Consider the following 20,241-nt stretch of genomic DNA (forward strand, 5'->3'; position numbering starts at 1 on the left):
GAAGATGACTGACTACTGCTAGACCCTTACATTTGCGGCTGCTGGCTGTGTGGGGGGGGGGGGGGGGGGGTTCTTCATAACGCTCATAGGTTCCTCTAAACAAAGTAGACAATGAAGTTATCAGTTAATACAAAATAGTTATGTAATATGTTTGTATAGATTATAGAAAACAATAAGTAAAGAAGGCAAATAAAGTTAAAAGTCAAATAACAACATTACTTTAAAAAAGGTGATAAACATTACTTTTTTTTAATATACTGTAGCATTGCAACACAAAAATAGGATTGACATTTCACTGTTGGGATACAAGACAGTAAGTGCTTCCAAATTAGACACCAATATTAATGGTCCAGTATTTCATTGTTATGTTTCCAGGTGAGCACATTATAATAGTTTGATTTGTATGTATTTGGTTTTACACTACGTTTATGTGGTAAATAATGTATTTGAGGACTACAAATATGGCGGCCAAGACCCTGCGGGTGACTTCCGGTTACTCAGGTGTGTGGCTGATTACAGCTAATGACTGCACAAAGAGGGGGAGGCGGAGCCAAGCAAGAAGGGAGGACAGAAACAAACTTTCTGTTTGACGTAATCACTGCCGCTTGGAGGAATGGATAAAAAAAAACGAGGGATGTTTCTCTGGATACAATTTGATGGATATTCCGGAATTTCAAAAGGTCTTCCCTATTTTTGGAAAGTGTTACGATATCAGACTCAACTAATCTGGTTAGAAGCCATTGTCCATCTGAACGCGGAAAAGCACACACATTTGAGAAAGAAAGTAGAACCCTGATTGATTTTGTAAATACTCTCATTTAATGCTGAGTATTACAATACAGTATGACAAATAACAGCAACCGTTAAAAATCCAGATCATCTTGTTAACCAAGTTCAATGAGAAGAAAGTCAGGCGTGAAGCCTACTTACTGGATGGTGAAGGACCACCTCGACTGACCAGGCCCTTGCGCTTGACTCCCTTCGAGGTTGCCTTTCTGGTCATGGGCCTGTTGGTCCTTGAGTGGTCCTTCCTCTTTGACGGGGCCTGGCCCCCCTGGAGGAGCTCCCATATGTTGTGAGTTGTTCCCTGAAAGACAAAAATCTAGATGTCATTTTTTTCATACTCACGTGTCTGTCAGGAGCGTCTGAGCGCTCGTTGATCCAAGGCTCCGGGGGCGGATAACAGCATTTAGCCTTAAATGGAGCAATAACATCTAAAATGCCCCCACAAACAGAGTTAAAATTGTCCAGGAGCTCATCAACGTTTCCATTGTAGGCGTCCACGTAGGAAAGCTCAGAGGCTGAGAAAGCCGCTGAAAACTGTAGGGCTGTCTGCGCGTTCATCAGGCGGCGGGGGCGTGCGAGGGCGCGTGAGTCAGGCGGCAGCGTTGAAAGCTCAAATTCAAATAATACGGGCAAATGATCCGAAAAACAGGCATCAACAATCTCCTTGACCTCTCCATGTAAACCCAGAGTTAAAACCAGATCCAGGAGTGGATCTGGTTTATGATTATTATTTATGATTTGTTGGGTTATTTCAGAACATTTGAGCTCCATGTTAGAGCACCAGGACAGCCTTTATTTTGTTAATGTTGATCATTTTATTTATGTTATTTTATTACTGAGAAAAGCGGATGTAATGTTTGGTGAATCAAGCTATTGCTTTAGTAATGTCCCTGCGCTGTCCGTAGTACTGATTTACGACTTTAGCAAAGCAGTGTATTAAAGTACGTCATCTGAACGACTCCCTCGTCTCATCAATGACTCTTATAAACCTTATCAGCAGGAATATAAATACGTGACATGAGCCACTGTCACCGCCCCCCCACGTTAATTTTGCGCACCGGACAATTGCCCGTATTACCTAAGCCTAAAACCGCCACCACCGCACGCTCCCCCTGGCATCGCTTCGCGCCCCCCAGCACTGATTTAGACCCACATACAAGTACAGAAACAGACTATCATCTTCCACAAACAAGAAGTGTCTTACCCATGTCCTCTGTCTTGGGGTTTTGTCAGTTTAGAATTGTTTATGTAAAAACTCAGTATTTTGGCAGGTACACATAGTTTTTTAACTTTAAACATAAAAATTCCAGTACTAAGATCAACTAAATCAAAAAATGTAATTGCCCTTAATTTAGGAAGTATTTGTTTTGTGGATTGATTGTATGAAGAGTGATTTAAAATTCCAATTGCTTTTTTTTGCAGAATAAAAACAGGTTTTGTGTTTGACTTGTAACTATGCCCCCAGATTTCTAAACAATAGGTCAAATAAGGAATTATGAGGGAACAATATAGAATATACAATGTAGCTGTGTTTAAAAAATACTTGACTTTATGTAGGATGGCTAATGATTTGGACAATTTAAAGAGAATATAAGTTATGTGTGGTTTCCATGATAATGTATGATTCAAAAGGACTCCCATAAATTTTATTTCATTTACTCTTTCAAGAACAGAATCCTCAATTTTTAACTCAGAGATGTTTTCCAGTTTTCTTTAGCCAAATATAATGTACTTGGTTTTATTTTTATAAGACAGTTTGTTTGAATCGAACCATTGTTTGATTATGGATAATTCTTTTGTTATGTCTGAAAGAAGCTTTTCCAGATTATCTCCTGATAAATACAAAGTAGTGTCGTCAGCATATAAAACACAATTTAACAAATCAGAAACTTTACATAGGTTGTTTATGTATAAAATAAATAATATAGGACCCAATAGGGACCCCTGAGGTACTCCACGTTACAGGACACATATCAGATTTTTCATTGAAATAAACATACTGACATCTGTTAGTAAGATAACTTTCTAACCAGGAATATGCTATTCATCTAAAACCATATTTCTGTAAACTACTAAGTAACATAGTGTGATTTAATGTATCAAACGCTTTTTGAAGATCAACAAAAACGCCTACCGTAAATTTCTTCTTCCCTATGGAGGAAGAAATATGATCAACCAGCTGCATTATCGCCATTGAAGTAGATCTACCAGCCCTAAAACCATTTTGATCCTCATGCAATAAATTAAACTTTCCAATAAAATTGTTCATTCTTTTAACAAAAAGTTTTTCTAATATCTTGGAGAATTGGGATAATAGTGAAATTGGTCTGTAATCTATAAATATATGACGATCTCCATTTTTAAAAATGACAATAATTTTTGCTGTTTTCATGTTATTTGGAAAAATGACCTCCGTAAAAGACATGCTAAATATATGAGTTAGTGGTTCAACAATGAACTCAATTGTGTTTTTAATTAATGACATATCAATGTCATTCCAATCTTTGGATCTTTTATTTTGAAATGTTCTTACAATTTCTATTATTTCATTTGTACTAACCTCAGACAGAAACATTGAGAACTTGATTGGTTGGATACTAAGTTCTTTCATCTTCTTTATTGGCTCTTTTATTTCCATTGCAAGTTTATTTCCAACATTAGCAAAGTATTCATTTAATTCATTTGCAATAAGCGTTGGGTTTCTGATATGAATATCATATTTTTTAAATAACTTGGATACTCTTGTTTCTTATTGTTTTTTTTTTTTGGTTAATTTGTTTATTATTCATTATTCATTTCAAAGTGTTGGTTTATTTTGTTTAGTGTTGAGATACCTCTGTGGTTGTGTTGTGTAGTTTGGAGGCGTTTCTGCTCTGTTTACAGATAATATTGTTTTCATCATTTGAGGACATTTCCTTTAAAATAGATTTCAAATAAACTCCTTCCTTTCTCTGCATAGTTCTGTCCAAGCCTCCTCAGCAGCCACAGTTTCATTGATGATTTCACTGAAATGCTGTCAGTTGTGTCTGAAGGAGACACATAAATGACAGAAATGATCAACTTTGAAAACGCCTCTGGTGCAGATGTCAATGAATTAGTGAACTCTGTAACTTCCAGCATTTTGAATGTTCTGGATGCCATCACCCCATGAAGATGACAATCAGAAACAGTAGACAGAAATCTCCCTGGATGGACGATGATTTGGTCAGGGACACAAGAGGCAGAGCTGAGTGGAAGTGGTACAAGTCAAACCTCCAGGTTCATCATGGGGGGGGGGTGTACACCTACAACCAAATCTCATGCAGGACAAGGGAAAAGTACTTTTCTGAAATCATTGGAAGTTGCAGCAGCAACTCTCATGTCTTCTTCACAACAGTAAACAAATGAACAAACCCTCCAGCTCAGCTGCTGTTATAACTGGTTTACACGTCTAAATGGAAAGAGTTTGCTGTATTTTAAGGTTCAGGGCATTAAAGAAGAAGAAAATAGTCCAGATAAGATTTTATGATGTTACCTTTACTTGAGTTAAGAAAGATTCTGTTGGGATCCATTTCATTTTTTTCTTTTTAGTGGACTTAATGTCTGTCAAAGTAGTTTCTCAGTTCAAGGAATCTAGAAAAATAGCTTGTTTTATCATTTTATGTTTAGAAATGCTGCAGGAATCCATCTGCTGGTGTTTCCTCTTTGATTAAACTCCACATTTTCTGAACATGTTAAAGAATATTTCATATTATTTCCCCCTCATCATTCAAACCGTCATCCCAGACTCTGACAGGCTCCTCCCCCTTGAAACAGGATCATCAAGGTCAACAACATTTCCAGAACAGGGAAGTTCTGCAGCATCAAATATCAGGTCCAATGTTCCAGAGCAGCTTTTCCTGTTTTATGGAGGTTTTACAGGATTATTGTGAAGGTCAACAACGTGACTGAAGAAACAAACACTTTCAAAAACCCTCAGAGTGATTCTATGTGGAGCCACAGACTGCAGGACTGTGAGTCTAGAACATCTAGAACCACGACTGACCTACAGTTTTATCCACAGACCAGTAGATTCCACAAATAAGTCAGTTTTCCACTGACTGGCCTGAAGATAAGAATCACAAACTTTGTGTTTTTTTAATTCTTAGTCATATTTTTCAAAGTAAATTCTAATGTTAATTAATAAACTTTTCCTTTTTTTACATTGGTGTGTAAAGAAAAAAATAAAAATGCATTATTTTGTGTGTGTGTGTGTCTTTAACAAAGAAGTTCTTCAACCCCAAATGCTTTGAAAGAGTTAAAAATTACATATTGATGAATTTGTGGCATTTTTCTGGTGACTGTTGAAAGGTCTCAATGTTCAAATGTCTTGTTGTTGATTGGCAGGTCCCTGTGTCTCTGCCTCCCTCTTGTGGTTGCTTCTGGTATTGCGTCCTCTGGCCTGTGGTCTGTTTTTGTCTCCACAGGTGTGCAGGATGACTGACGGACCCCCGACTCACCTGCAGCCCGTCCACACTCGCCCTGGCCGTAAGACAGTCATGCCAGCTTTTACCTGACAGTTAAGGTTAGATTACAGACAAACAGATTTATGTTTGGGTGTGAATGTGAGCAGATGGTCTCTGTGTGACCCTGCAATAGAAACTGAACCGTCCAGGATGTACAGTGGCTGGTTACAGGGTGAAGCAGGTTTAAACAGATGGAAGTCTGTTTGGAAATACATGCTGGATACAAGTTAACACGTTTTCTTAGGATATAGACCTTAAAAAACACTTGAGAGAATAATTACTGTTGACAGTGATTTGTGTGCATTAGATGTCAAATCAGATGCAGACAGAGGAAGGAAGTGGTGTTTCCTGTTTTACTACAATAGGATAAAATCTCATTTTTAGTCCATTTGTTCTGGTTTTCATGAATCTGCATCTTTTTGGAAGGTGGTGGTGAGTACAGATTCTGTCCAGGGAGGTGTGAACTTTGACCTTTTTTGAAGGAAGCGGCTGTAAATGTGAGATCAGGAGAGCCAAAGCTGCTGTCATTACGACTCACTGCAGTAACAGGTCTGAATGCTTTCTGCTGCTTTGTAGACGTTGATGAGACTTCTGCCTCTGCTGTTTTTGAGATGTTTAGGATGTTCAAGTCCGGGCTATCTGGAGCGGTCCACTGCACCAAAGCCTGAACGTTTTGCCCGTGACAACAAAATGATATCAACTACATCTAAACAATCCAAACTTCACCTCCACAAAAGAGCTTTTAGAGTGACTCGTGAACGTTTGTGTTTTTCCATCTCTTCCAGTGAAGAAGACGCTCATTCATGGTTGTTGCTGCTGTCTGCATTCTTTCTTCACACGACTTTCAATCAATTATTGTTTGTCTGCTTTGATTTAGTTTAAGATTTTATTGTTAACAAAAAAAATAAAAATAGGAAAAACTGAAATTCCTTATTTTTTAACTTGTCCTGTCCAACAGCTGGGCAGGCAGATGAGAGCTGAGGGCCTCTTGTGTTGGACATATTTTACTTTAACAAAAGGGGTTATTAATCTAAAGACAAACCAGAGGTATGTCTGAATAAACCCCTTTTGTAATCCAGGCCAAACTTTATTCATTTTAATCATATTTGAAGATCTTTGGTGTTGGACCTGACGGAAAAGGAAAGAGGGGAAGAAGAGAGAGGGATGTTAGAGAGGGGGGGGGGGGGGGTAAGAGGGTGATAATAGAAGGGGGCGTTAAAACCATGAAGCAGCAAAAAACAAGTTGCTGGATGGTTATAATCTTTACAGTCAGGTTTATAAGTAATGCAAAACTAGAGGGGGCGGGGCCTGTCCACACACACATGTCACAAACATACCTGTTGGCTCCAAAAAATGTTCACATGCGAACATGGCATAAAATGGTAAATGGCATATAATTATATAGCGCTTTACTACCTTCTTTAAAGGCCCAAAGCCCTTTACAGTCACAGTCCCATTCACACATAGGGGTGTGACGATAACCGCATCACTGCTTACATGTCAACATGTACACAATGCAACTGATGTTCACACACGCATACTTATGCAATCAAACCAACACATGTGAAACATTTCATTTAGTCACACAAACTGTTTGTGTGAAGGTGAGATTGCACCTGCGCTATCTGAGGAAGAGGGTGAGTCACTAACTTACCCCCCCCAACATTTGGCCCAGGTCTCCTTAGCCCAGGGGCCCCGCCCCCCACCCCACAAAAAGAGAGTAGAGCCAAGGAAGCACCACCCCCTGCAGTAAGCCCATGCCCAAGCCCCCGCCCCTGGGAGAACTCTGCTCAGGCCTCGATGGGACCGAGGTCGCCGACCAGCCGAGGCAACCAACGATGCCTCAGTGGAGACCCCAGCCCACGAAACCTTCCAGGTCCCGCACTGTTAATAATAATAATAATAATAATACTTTTTGTTTAAAGCGCCTTTCATGATACTCAAGGACACTGTACAGACAAATATTAAAAATAGACATTAAAAGCACAATAAATATAAATATAAAAGACAAGATTCTACTAGAATCCAACTAGAAGTAGCTCGGTTTTATCACTATTGAGTTTGAAAAAGTTTGAGGTGAACCAGTTTTTGATTTCAGATAGACAGGATTGGAGGGAGGAGGGTGGAAGAGAGGAGTCAGGTTTGCTTGATACATAGAGCTGGGTGTCATCGGCAAAACAGTGGAAATTAACATTAAATTTGCGGAAGATATTGCCAAGGGGTAGAAGATAAGTAATGAAAAGAAGAGGACCAAGGACAGAACCTTGGGGGACACCGGAAGAGACAGAGGAAGGCTGAGATTTGAATGATTTAAGCTGATTGAGCTGAATTATTAGTTGACCCTCCCCCTCTCCCAGCCCCCCCAACAGGGCCAACCAGCCTGCCTTGACCCCACGACCCTGGCAGGTATTTTTATTTTTTCAAAATTGAATAGAGATGTGAATCATAATAACGGTGCTTAATATCTCTACAGATACTGAAGCTATTGTCACTAAACTTTCTGTACTAATCATGACCCTATTGTCCCGTACAGCAAAGATTGTTCAGTAATTCACTTTGTTAGCTTCAGTTTCTTATTGCTATATTGTAAGCTCGTTCATTTTAGAACATTATTACCTTAATACATTACCTTCTTACAAAAATGTTCAATTTCTCACAATTATTCTTATTCAGGGACCAAAAAATTTTTTATTTTTTATTTTGCACTAAAGCAGAGGATTTGTTTGTATTATAGAAACTGAACATACAGAGCATTGAGTTTTTAACCACCAGGGGGCGCTGCTGACTACAGAATAACACCAAACACACGTGAAAACACAATCTGATTTTTAATGATTTCAAGCAGCTTTGAGAGGACAAGAACAAAACATTCAAACAAAAAAAATATAAAGACTAAATAATGTATTCATGCTATGCTCTAATTTTCACTTTCGTTGTCATCCTTTGTCAGTTCAATCCAGATATCAGCTCTGTGACGTTTACTCTGAGATCATTTCCATTCATTTATATCATCCGACTCTGAAGTTTCTCTTTCATTTCTGCTCTGATGTTTGACCCAGAACCAGATTCTGCATCAGACGGTTTCAGACTGAGATCCTCAGAAGATCCAGAATGAAGATCCAGATGTTTCTGTGTTTTCTGGGACTGAGTTTTCACGGCGCTGCTGCAGGTCAGTCACCAGTTTTTTACCTTTTGGACTTTATTTTGAACTGTTTGTGTGTTTTTATCTATCATTTGTCAAAAGAAAACCTTTTGTTTCTTCTTTTATATAATTAAACTGATGATTTATGGTAAAATGAAAGAGTTTAAACCAAAAGTCTCTGTTTTTATTTAGTAAATCTCTGTTTTTAACATTAACTTTAACAGTTGATGCTTCTGCATTTACAGAAACGTATTTTTAAAGTTTAAATTCTGTAAACTGAATTTATGTTTTTTTTTTCTTTTTCAGTGAGTCATTCTCTGAAGATTTTATTCATTGGTCCCTTTCCAGTCCAGAACCTCCCAGGGTTCATAATTCTTGTTTTGGTTGATGATGTTCTGATGACTTACTATGACAGCAACATAACAACAATGGTTCCTAGACAGGACTGGTTGAAGGAGGTAGTAGATGAAGAGTTCTGGAAAAGTTACACTAAAATCAGTCTGTATGCCCAGCAGACCTTCATTGGCGACATAGAAAGAGCAAAGCAACTTTACAACCAAACTGAAGGTGAGCTGGTTTGGACTTTATTCACTGATTCTGTTTTGAAATGATTATGTTCAGAGACTCAGATCACGAGGGGTATTCCAGAAGGTCCCTTTAAACTAGCCTGACTTTAACCCTGAACTCTGGCTGAAATCCGCCTGAACTTGCTTACTCTGGGTATGTCGGTTCCAAAAGACCGGATATGAGTTGGCGTAATTACGCTCCACTTGGTAACCCTGGGTTAATGCACGGTACATAAAGACATTCTCAATAGATCGCCGATTTCCAGAGTCACCATGGAAAGAGAGCGCTATGCGTCAGTGGGACGGAGTCTGAGATTTTAATGATGGCAAATGAAGATTATACGTCCATCAAAAACGTAATACAGCTGCATCATCAGTAAAAGAAAGAGATTCTGCTTGGAGAAAAAGAACAGACATAGTAAACGCACAAGCTTCTTTTTTTTTTTTTTAACTTGTCCTGTCCAACAGCTGGGCAAACAGATGAGAGCTGACGGCCTCTTGTGTTGGACATATTTTACTTTAACAACAGGGGTTATTAATCTTCAGACAAACCAGAGGTATGTCTGAATAAACCCCTTTTGTAATTCAGGCCAAACTTTATTCATTTTCGTATCTGAATCGTATTTGAAGATTTTTTATGTTGGACTGGACGGAAAAGGGAAGAAGGGAAGAAGAGAGAGGGATGTTAGAGAGAGGGGGGGGTAGAAGGGTGATTATAGGGGGGGGGTGTAAAACCATGAAGCAGCATAAAGCAACAAGTTGCTGGGTGTTTATCAATACGGTCGGGTTCAGATGTAATACAACTCTAGAAGGGGCGGGGCCTGTCCACACACACACTCAAATGTTATAAACACACCTGTTGGCTGCAAACATATCCACATGTCAACATGTACACAAAACCAATAGTGTTCACGCGCGCATATGTCTTATGCCTTCAAACCAAACAGTGTAAAATATTTAATTCAATCACGCAAAATGTTTGTGCAAAGATGAGCTAACACCTGTGCTCAGGTGAGTGTTTATGTTCTTCTAAAATGGATGAACATAACCCAGACCCCCGCCGCCGCAGCAGCGGCAGCCAGAAACCCCAACGCCACTCGGCAGTAGGCAGAGAACAACCGCCCCCCAGGTGACCACATCCGCCACCCAGGCCAGGACCAGCAGGACTGCTACGAGCCCCCAGAGCCAGAGAGCAGGGAGGCATGGAGGGAAAGAGAGCGCAGCCCCGGCAAAACCAGGAGAGCAGCTCCCCACTGCGCCAGGAGGGCCCAGCGCCGGGCCCCACCCGTGAAGATTGCCCGCAGCCCCAGGCGACCGCATCATCACCACCCAGGAGGTCTGGGCATCCTCCCGCCCAACCCCAGGTACGGGCCAGGACCCCCCAAGGGAGACCCGCTCTGCGCTCCAGGCAGCCACCCACTCGGCCCACGTTGGGTACGGAAAGGTGTAGGGCAGGGGCCAGCCGCCCTCTGCCCAGGAGGAGGGCACACAGGAGAAAAGGGGGTCCACAAGAGATATTGTAAACATGGCCCGACCAGGCTCACCCACAGTTGGAAATTTGGCGAGGCCCAGCACACAAGAGTTTCTGATCTTATTACATTAAATATATGTGTATATATATATATATATACTTCTTCTAAAAAGATGGCGCCGTGAACGGACGCCTGTTGCCATAGCTCCTGTAATCACTCTTTTACTCAAGTCTGTAATCATCGTCTCCTTTCCTTTTTTTCTCAAATTTTTTTTGTTGTTGTTGTTCTTTTATTATTTCTGTCTTTTTTCCATTTTTGTGCTTTTTATTTACTTTTTTCTCTCGTTGATATTCTCACATCGGAGGGAATAACAATGGAAAGCATGGCCATTGTTTACACGCGCGACCAGCTGCTGGCCCTGAGAGAGCCTAGCCTGTTTCATGGAGCTCGGCATGAGATTCCGAAGGAGATACGGAGGAGACGTCGGGGTCGCAGAGCCGGGACTCACGTTAAGATGAACAGAAGGAGATTTAAGCCTGTCGTGCCTGCAGTCATTATGGGGAATGTGCGCTCACTGGCCAACAAGACCGAGGAGCTAACGACGCTAATGAACACCCAGACGGAGTATCGGGAATGCAGCCTACTGAGCTTCACCGAGACGTGGCTGCACTCCCACATCCCGGACAGCAGCGTCGCGGTTCCTGGTTTTACGACTGTGAGAGCGGACAGAGATGCAGCCAGCTGCGGTAAGAAGAGGGGAGGCGGGATCGCTCTTTACGTGAGTGAGCGGTGGTGTAACCCCGGACACGTCTGCGTGAAGGAGCGACTCTGCACGCCGCATGTGGAGCTGCTGGCGGTGGGACTCCGGCCCTATTATCTGCCGAGGGAATTCACATCGGTTGTGGTGGTGAATGTGTATGTTCCTCCATCCGCCGATGCTGAGGCCGCCGCTGACGTCATCACTACCACCGTTTCCCGCCTGCAGACACAGCAGCCTAACTCTTTCTGCATCATCACTGGGGACTTCAACCACATCACCATGGACAGAACGCTTGGGGACTTCACTCAATATGTGAACTGTCCCACCCGGGAAAATAAAACTCTGGATCTGCTGTATGCAAATGCAAAGAAGGCATACAGAGCCACAGCCCTCCCCCCCCTCGGCAGGTCTGACCATAACCTGGTTCACCTCATCCCAAACTATGTCCCTATTGCCATGCGGGAACGTGTCCACAAAAAGGCTGTGAGGAGGTGGACCCCAGAAACGGAGCAGGCCCTGCAGGACTGTCTTGGGTCCACGGACTGGGACGCTCTTTGCACGCCTCATGGGGAGGACATTGATGGCATGACGGACTGCATCACAGAATATATTAAATTCTGTGAGGAGTCTGTTATGCCTACTCGAACTGTTCGATGCTTCCCCAACAACAAACCCTGGATCAGCTGTGACCTGAAGAACCTCCTGAACAGGAAGAAGAGAGCCTTCAGGTCTGGAGACCGTGAGGAGCTGAAGAGGGTGCAGCACCAACTTAGGGATCAGCTGAGGAACGGGAGAGATTCCTACAGGAGGAAGCTGGAATCCAAACTCCAGCAGGACAACATGAGGGCGGTGTGGTCTGGAATGAAGAAGATCACAGGATGTGGGGGGAGAAGCAGACCCATCAGAGGCAGCAAAGAGAGAGCTGACGAGCTTAACACCTTTTTCAACAGGTTTAGCTCTCTGAATGCCTCAACCTCCTCCCCCCCAACTCCACCACACCACCCCCCTGCTCCTGCTGCCTCTCAGCTGACTGACCTCCCCCCTCATGAACCCCCCACACCTCCTCACCTTCCTTCCCCCTCTAACACACCACACCTACTGGGCCCACAGTCCATCACCCCTCCCCCCAGTCCAACCACCACCCCCCTCCCTCCCTGTCTGACTGTAACAGCCTGCCAGGTGAAGAAACAGCTGGAGAAACTTAACCAGCACAAAGCAGCCGGCCCGGATGGCGTCAGCCCTCGTACCCTGAGGACCTGTGCCCACCAGCTGTCTGCGGTTCTCCAGCATCTCTTCAACCTGAGCCTCAGACTGGAGAAGGTGCCGCTCCTCTGGAAGACCTCCTGCCTGGTCCCCGTTCCTAAGAAGACGTCTCCATCTCACCTCGGGGATTTCCGTCCAGTTGCCCTCACCTCCCATGTGATGAAGGTGCTGGAGAGGCTGGTGTTGGCTCAAGTGAGACCGGTGGTGAGCTCTTCTCTGGACCCCCTGCAGTTTGCCTACCGGCCGCGCCTGGGGGTGGATGATGCTGTCATCCATCTGCTGCAGCGAGCTCACTCACACCTGGATGGTGGCGGAGGCATGGTGAGAATCACCTTCTTTGATTTCTCCAGTGCCTTTAACACCATCCGGCCTTCTTTACTGGGTGATAAGCTGCGGCTGATGGGTGCTGGTGCGTCCACCGTCTCCTGGATCACTGACTACCTGACAGACAGGCCACAGTTTGTCCGACTGGGCGGCGTCCTGTCAGACGTGGTGCTGAGTGGTGTGGGAGCCCCACAGGGCACTGTGCTCTCTCCATTCCTGTTCACCTTATACACCTCAGATTTCCAGCACAACTCAGAGTCATGTCACCTACAGAAATTCTCTGATGACTCTGTGGTTGTGGGGTGTATAAGCGGTGGACGGGAGGAGGAGTACAGGAGGCTGGTGGACGGATTTGTGGAGTGGGCTGGAGAGAATCACCTGCTGCTCAATGTGGACAAGACCAGGGAGATGGTGATCGACTTCCGGAGGAAAAGGACTGTCTTACAACCCCTCTGCATCCTGGGCAGGGATGTGGAAGCGGTGGAGGAGTACAAATATCTGGGTGTGACTATCGACAGCAGACTGAGCTGGAGGAGCCACAGTACTGCTGTGTACAAAAAGGCCTGCAGCAGACTCTACTTCCTGAGGAAGCTGAGGTCATTTGATGTGTGCAGCAAGATGCTGGGGATCTTTTACCAGTCTGTGGTGGCCAGCACCTTGTTCTCCTCTGTGGTCTCCTGGGGAAGCAGCATTGCAGTCAGTGACACCAACAGACTGAACAAGCTGATCAGGAAGGCGGGTTCTGTCATTGGCTGCAAACAGGAAACCTTTGAAGCAGTGATGGAGAGGAGGTCACTGAACAAGCTCTTATCCATCATGGACAACCCAGAGCATCCTCTCCACCCTGTTCTGGACAAACAGCGGAGCTCCTTCTCTAGAAGGCTCAGACAGCTCCGCTCCAAAACTGCCCGGTACCAGAAATCCTTCCTGCCAAATACTATAACCCTGTTCAATAATTCACAATGCAGAAGATAACCTTTTCCCCTTTTTTTTTTTTTCTCTTTTCTTTATTTTGCACATTTCTTTTGCACATCTCTTTACCTGCACTGTTATGTAAATAGCTCTTTAAATTATACCACATTTTCCTTGTTCTCTTTTTTATTTTTATTTATATTATTCTTACTCTTTTTTTCCTGTCAGTTGTTATGGTAACGAACAAATTTCCCACGTGTGGGATCAATAAAGTATTTCTGATTCTGATTCTGATTCTGATTCTGATATATATATATATATATATATATATATATATATATATATATATATATATATATATATATATATATATATATATATATATATTTATATGTACAACATCAACAGGACTCTAAGAGCCTTCATAGGAAACTCAATGAAGCTGTGGAAAACCACCCTTGAAGCCAATGGGAAGCCACTTGCACAAGTGTCCATCAAATGTGGGATATACCAAGGTGATGCTCTGTCCCCACTGCTGTTCTGCATAGGTCTGAACCCCCTCAGCCAAATAATCAACAAGACTGGCTATGGATACCGACTCAGAAATGGGGCCAACATCAGTCACCTCCTCTACATGGATGACATCAGGCTATATGCTAAGAGCGAGCGTGACATTGACTCCCTGATCCACACCACCAGGATCTACAGTACTGACATTGGGATGTCATTCGGCCTCGAGAAATGCTGCCGGATGGTGACTAAGAGAGGCAAGGTAGTCCAGACAGGAGGGGTCTTACTCCCAGAAGGAACAATAGCAGACATCGAGGACAGTTACAAGTACCTTGGAATTCCACAGGCAAATGGCAACCTGGAGCAGGCAACAAGGAAAGCTGCAACAGCTATATACCTCCAACGAGTAAGGCAAGTCCTGAGAAGCCAGCTCAATGGCAAGAACAAGACCCGGGCAATAAACAGCTACGCACTGCCAGTTATCAGATACCCTGCAGGAATCATAAGATGGCCAAAGGAAGAGATACAGACCACGGATGTTAAAACACGAAAGCTCCTCACCATGGATGGAGGGTTCCATCCCAAATCCAGCACCCTGAGACTGTATGCTAGCCGCAAGGAAGGAGGCCGAGGACTAGTGAGCGTAGAAGCCACTATCCAGGATGAAACATCCAAGATACACAAGCTCAAGCCCACAACTGACAGTGTGCTCAGTGAATGTCTCAGGCAATGGAGAGCAGAGGACACAGTGCTGGAGGACAGATCCTCATGGGAGGACAAACCCCTGCATGGGACGTACCACCGGACCATAACTGAAGTGGCTGATATCAAGAAGTCCTACCAATGGCTAGAAAAGGCTGGCCTACAGGACAGCACCGAAGCGCTCATCCTGGCAGCTCAGGAACAAGCCCTGAGCACCAGAGCCATAGAGGCTCAGATCTACCACACCAGACAAGACCCAAGGTGTAGATCTACCACACCAGACGAGACCCAAGGTGTAGAGTTCTACCACACCAGACAAGACCCAAGGTGTAGATCTACCACACCAGACGAGACCCAAGGTGTAGAGTTCTACCACACCAGACAAGACCCAATGTGTAGGCTGTGCAAAGAGGCGCCTGAAACAATCCAGCACATAACTGCAGGATGTAAGATGCTGGCAGGGAAAGCATACATGGAGCGCCACAATCAAGTGGCTGGAATAATATAGAGGAACATGTGTGCAGAATATGAACTGGAAACCCCAAGGTCAAAATGAGAAACACCTCTGAAGGTAGTAGAGAATGAGAGGGCAAAGATCCTGTGGGACTTCCAGATCCAGACTGATAGGATGGTAATGGAGAACCAACCAGACATTGTAGTGGTGGATAAAGAACAGAGGAAAGCCGTTGTGGTGGATGTGGCAGTGCCAAGCGATGGGAACATCAGGAAGAAGGAACATGACAAACTGGAGAAATACCAGGGACTCAGACAAGAACTGGCGAAAACCTGGAAAGTGAAGGTGACAGTGGTGCCTGTGGTAATTGGAGCACTCGGGGCAGTATCCCCCAAGCTGGAGGAGTGGCTACAACAGATACCTGGAAAGACCTCAGACCTCTCAGTCCAGAAAAGTGCAGTGCTAGGAACAGCTAAGATACTGCGCAGGACCCTCAAGCTCCCAGGCTTCTGGTAGAGGACCCCAGCTTGGAGGAGAAACCACCCGTGGAGGGTAAGAGGGGCGTTTTTTAATTTATTTTTTTATGTATGTATACATATAAATACATGCTGTGCGTTTACTTTGTTCGTCCTTTTCCTCCAAGTAGAAAATCTTTCTTTTGCTGATGATGCAGCCGTATTACTTTTTTGATGGGCGTATAATCTTCGTACGCCGTCATTCAAATTTCAGACTCTGTCTCACTGCTTTGGTCAAAATAGGGTTGAGCCGGGGTGTTTCTTTTTGCCTACGTGTCCTTTCATCTGGCAGTTATGTTGTTTCAACCTTAGTTATTTCTTCCTGTTGTGTTTACTTCTTTTTAGCAACACGAGTGTGGGAAGGGGAGTGGATGATGACACCTATGCGATGTACAATGCTTTGAATGTCATAATAAAAGCGCATGCTTGTCTCTTTGGAAGAAGAAAATTTCATTTTTTGTCATTTTAACAATAATTCATACTTTCTTTTTATGTAGTCAGTTATGTGAATCCATGGCTGAGGATCTCCTAAAACTGTAAAAACAAACTGTAAAGTTTACATGCTGTTTGTGATCTGTGATCTTCCGTAGCAAAATATTATTTTAAAGTTTGATTTTCTTTAAGAGAGAGAGAGATTTAAAGCACATATTTTATGCTCCACACGTGTTTTGGAATAGAATAACAGCATCAATAGGCTAAAGAATGACGGCTCACCAAAGCAGACTCAATGTATTTAACAGAAGAAGCTTTTTTAACTTTTATGTTTATTTTATAAGCGTCTTATTTTTTAAGAACTCGTTTTATTTTGTCTAAAGTGAAAGAAAAAAATTTACTCATGAAAAAAATGCTATTTTCTCTTATATTTCAACTTTTATTGATGAAAATAAAACAATAGTTCAGATACTAATTTTAATCGTAATCAAATGTAACGGAGACGGAGCTCGGATGTTGTTTTTCTGCTGCGTCACGCTGGTCGCTACACTAACATGAATAAATACAAAAACCGTTTGATTTGATCTGCTGCTCCTTCTGGGTTTTACGCAGAGAAAAACGGACCCGAATGGTTGAAGACGGCAGAATCCCTACGAACAGAACCGACCCAAAGTCCATGTCTGCCTCCAAACACGTCAATATAAGACAGAGACTCCTGATTGGTCAGAATCTGGACCAATCAGCAGCTGTTTGATGGCAGCTTTGTCACGCTGAACCGAAACCTATGAGAGCAAAATCAAAGATAGGAAAAAGCGAGATGAGACACAACGCAGGAGAAAAACATTTTTTGCAAACGCAAAAACATTTTTGGAAAGCAAAAATCAAAATTTTGAAGGCAAAAAATTTTTTAAAAATTGAGAGACAGGGCGATAGAAAGAAAGACAGGCAGGCTGTGGAGTTTTTTCATTTTTTCCTGATTGTCTGAAAAAAAAACATTTGTTGTCAAAACGATGAGACGAAGCTGCAAAGCTGTGAAAACAGAAGCTTCACTTTGATACAAACTCTTCTTTAGTCTCTCAGCTACATCAATAACATTCATTATCATCATCATCATTATCATCATCATCATCAAAATCTTGAGGGTCTTGTAAAAAAGTTTAGATCTTTTTTTATGTCAAACCTTTTTTTAAATATAATTTTTCTATAAAACCTGTAATAACTGAAATGTTTGGATCATAATGTCTATAATTATTTCAATATCATTTTTATATAAATATCTCACTCATTTAGTTTAAAATATAAACAATTTCTATCATTTCCTGTCTCAATTAGAGCAATAATCTTTCATTTGTTTTTGTTTTTTTATGGATTCAGTTTTCATAAAATAATCAGGTCAAAAATGTTTTGGTGGAATTTTCTTAATTTCTGCTGCATTTCTGAGTCTTAAAACTAATGTTGGAGAGATTTCGATCAAACTTTTTAGTCAAAGTGTTTAGTTTGGATCAGGACTTTATGTTAAACCTCTATGAGAACATTGCAAAGAGGTTTGAGGTTTTAAAAACCAGAAAAATTCAAATGTTTAAATGTTTTTAAGCCTTAAATGTCTCTTTGTCTCTGATATGAAGTGTTTTGTTCCTCAGGAGGCTGTGGAGAAAAGAATCAGTGTTTGGATCAGTGACTTCAGAGTCTTCATGTCTGAAACAGTTGATTTATTGTAGAACAAACATCCTGAAGGAGTTTCTGTGTCTCTGATTCTAAACTGTCATTGTGTTCAGATTGACTGAGGTTCTGTGTTCTTGTCTCTCAGGTGTTCTTGTGGTGCAGTTGATGTGTGGATGTGAGTGGGATGAAGAAACTGGAGAGGTCAAAGGTTATAGTCAACTAGGTTATGATGGAGAAGACTTCCTTTCTTTTGACCTGAAGACAGAATCATGGACTGCTGCAAACCAGTTTGCTGAAATCATGAAACATCAGTGGGACAATAACAAACCTTTCAATGCAGGATGGAAAAACGACCTAGATGAGATTTTTCCTAAATGGCTGAAGGAATTTGTGAACTTAGGAAGGAGATTTCTGATGAGAACAGGTAAACTCTCATGATGTTCTTAGTGTTTTGGAAACCTGAGAATAGATTCATCTCTGGACATATTTTACAGCTGAATTAATAAGTCTGCATGTACCTAGTACCCACTGAAAAGGATTCACAAAAATCCATAAACAAATCCAAACTACAGTTGTCGGGGATGTCCAAAAAGTTTTGCAATGATTATGGGATGGCCACAGGACCTACAGATTTGGTATTTTAGGCTTTATTTTAGTCTTAGGTGTTTTTTATGTCCTTTCTCTGCTTTGTAATCTTAGAATGACACCTATATTGTACATTATTGTCATTAACATATCCAGAACAAAGAATATTAACATGAAGCATGTTAGAAGTTGACATAATGAGTGACCTTGTTAAATATTGTTCAAATCTAAATGAAACAGAAACATTTCAACTTCCTCCTTCTTCCAGTTCTTCCATCAGTGTCTCTCCTCCAGAAGTCCTCCTCCTCTCCAGTCAGCTGTCATGCTACAGGTTTCTATCCGGACAGAGCCGACCTGTTCTGGAGGAGAGATGGAGAGGAGATCCATGAAGGAGTAAAGAAAGGACAGATCCTCCCCAACAATGATGGAACTTTCCAGATGAGCGTTGATCTCCAACTTCCACCAGAAGCAGAAACGCATAGATATGAATGTGTGTTTCAGCTCTCTGGAGTCAAAGAAGACGTCATCACTGAACTGGAGAAAGAACAGATCAATACCAATGAAGGTATAACTAATTCAAGTTGGAGGAATTCAAACTAAACCTCTTTGTCTTTTTATGTTCTAGAACCTTTACCAAAGAGCCGTTTGGATCAGTTTCCTACAGAAATAAAACACAGGGAGCAGCATCAGCCTTTGGAAAACCTGGTGTTTTCAGTGAACGGCATCATTTCACTCGTTATTTAAGTTTTCACTCGTCCTGCTGCCGCCTTTCTATCCGTTCACGTGCTGTTCAGCTCCAAGTTGCTTTTGCAGGTCTTTTTAGAAGAATCCCATAATAGACTCTAGTCCGCGTTCATAGCTGCAGACACCCCCCCTCCGTGGGTTCATGCTGCTCTCTTCCTACAAGGCACCACGACAATCTTAGAACATAAAAAGTTGGGTTGCTGACCCTTGATCTAGAGGAGTGAAGTGATGGTTTTTAGTGTTTTCCAGCTCAGAAAGTTCTCTTTTCTTCTATCTGCTTCTTTGATTGTTGCTGTTTTCCAAAAGTAATGTGTTACCACTCTCTCTGGTCCTTGTCAGCAAACATGCGGCTGAGTTCTGAAGTAGTTGAAGGTTTGATAGCCTCCTTCTGAAAAGACCAGATAGCAGAGCATTACAGGCTGTAACTTCACCTCCACAACAGTGTTTTTAGTTGGACTCATGCATGTTTTTTTCATGTGTTCATGTTGTTTTCTGCTTACAGGTTTGAAGCCTCCCAGTTGGAAGATCATCACTGGTGTTGTTGTTGCTGTTGTTGTTGATGTTGTCGCTGTGGTTGCAATCATTGTTTACTATAGAAAGAAGGGTCAGAGTCCCAGATCCAGAACAGAAGTAGAACTAACTCAAATGTCTGCTTAGTTACATTTATCTCAAGTTATCTTTACCCCAGATGCAGTTTAACTAAATTGAAAGTATGATTTACTAGTAAATGGCAGAGATTTTTACCAATTTTTACGTTTCCATTGAGTGAACAAGAATTTTACTGTTGCTATTTAAAAGACCATCTTGTTGCAATTTGCCCTACATTGGCAAAGAAAGAACAAAATAAAAGTCCCAAAAGACAAACAAGAAGTGTGTATTTTGTTCAGTCTTGTTGTGAACATTCATGTCATGACACCATTGGTAGGAA

The 20,241-nt window shown here is 42.2% G+C and overlaps 1 protein-coding gene across 1 annotated transcript; it reads left to right on the top strand.

Annotated features, from left to right (window-relative positions):
* Positions 1-8,352: 8,352 nt before the first annotated feature.
* On the top strand, positions 8,353-20,033 carry orla-uha (major histocompatibility complex class I-related gene protein-like). The gene is given in 5 exon segments (NM_001278900.1): positions 8,353-8,439; positions 8,719-8,979; positions 18,130-18,408; positions 18,838-19,134; positions 19,816-20,033. Coding segments are annotated over 5 exon segments (1,050 nt in total). The 5' UTR covers positions 8,353-8,381; the 3' UTR covers positions 19,971-20,033.
* Positions 20,034-20,241: the final 208 nt, after the last annotated feature.

This window comes from Oryzias latipes, chromosome 8, assembly GCF_002234675.1.
Source record: "Oryzias latipes chromosome 8, ASM223467v1".
Taxonomy (NCBI): domain Eukaryota; kingdom Metazoa; phylum Chordata; class Actinopteri; order Beloniformes; family Adrianichthyidae; genus Oryzias; species Oryzias latipes.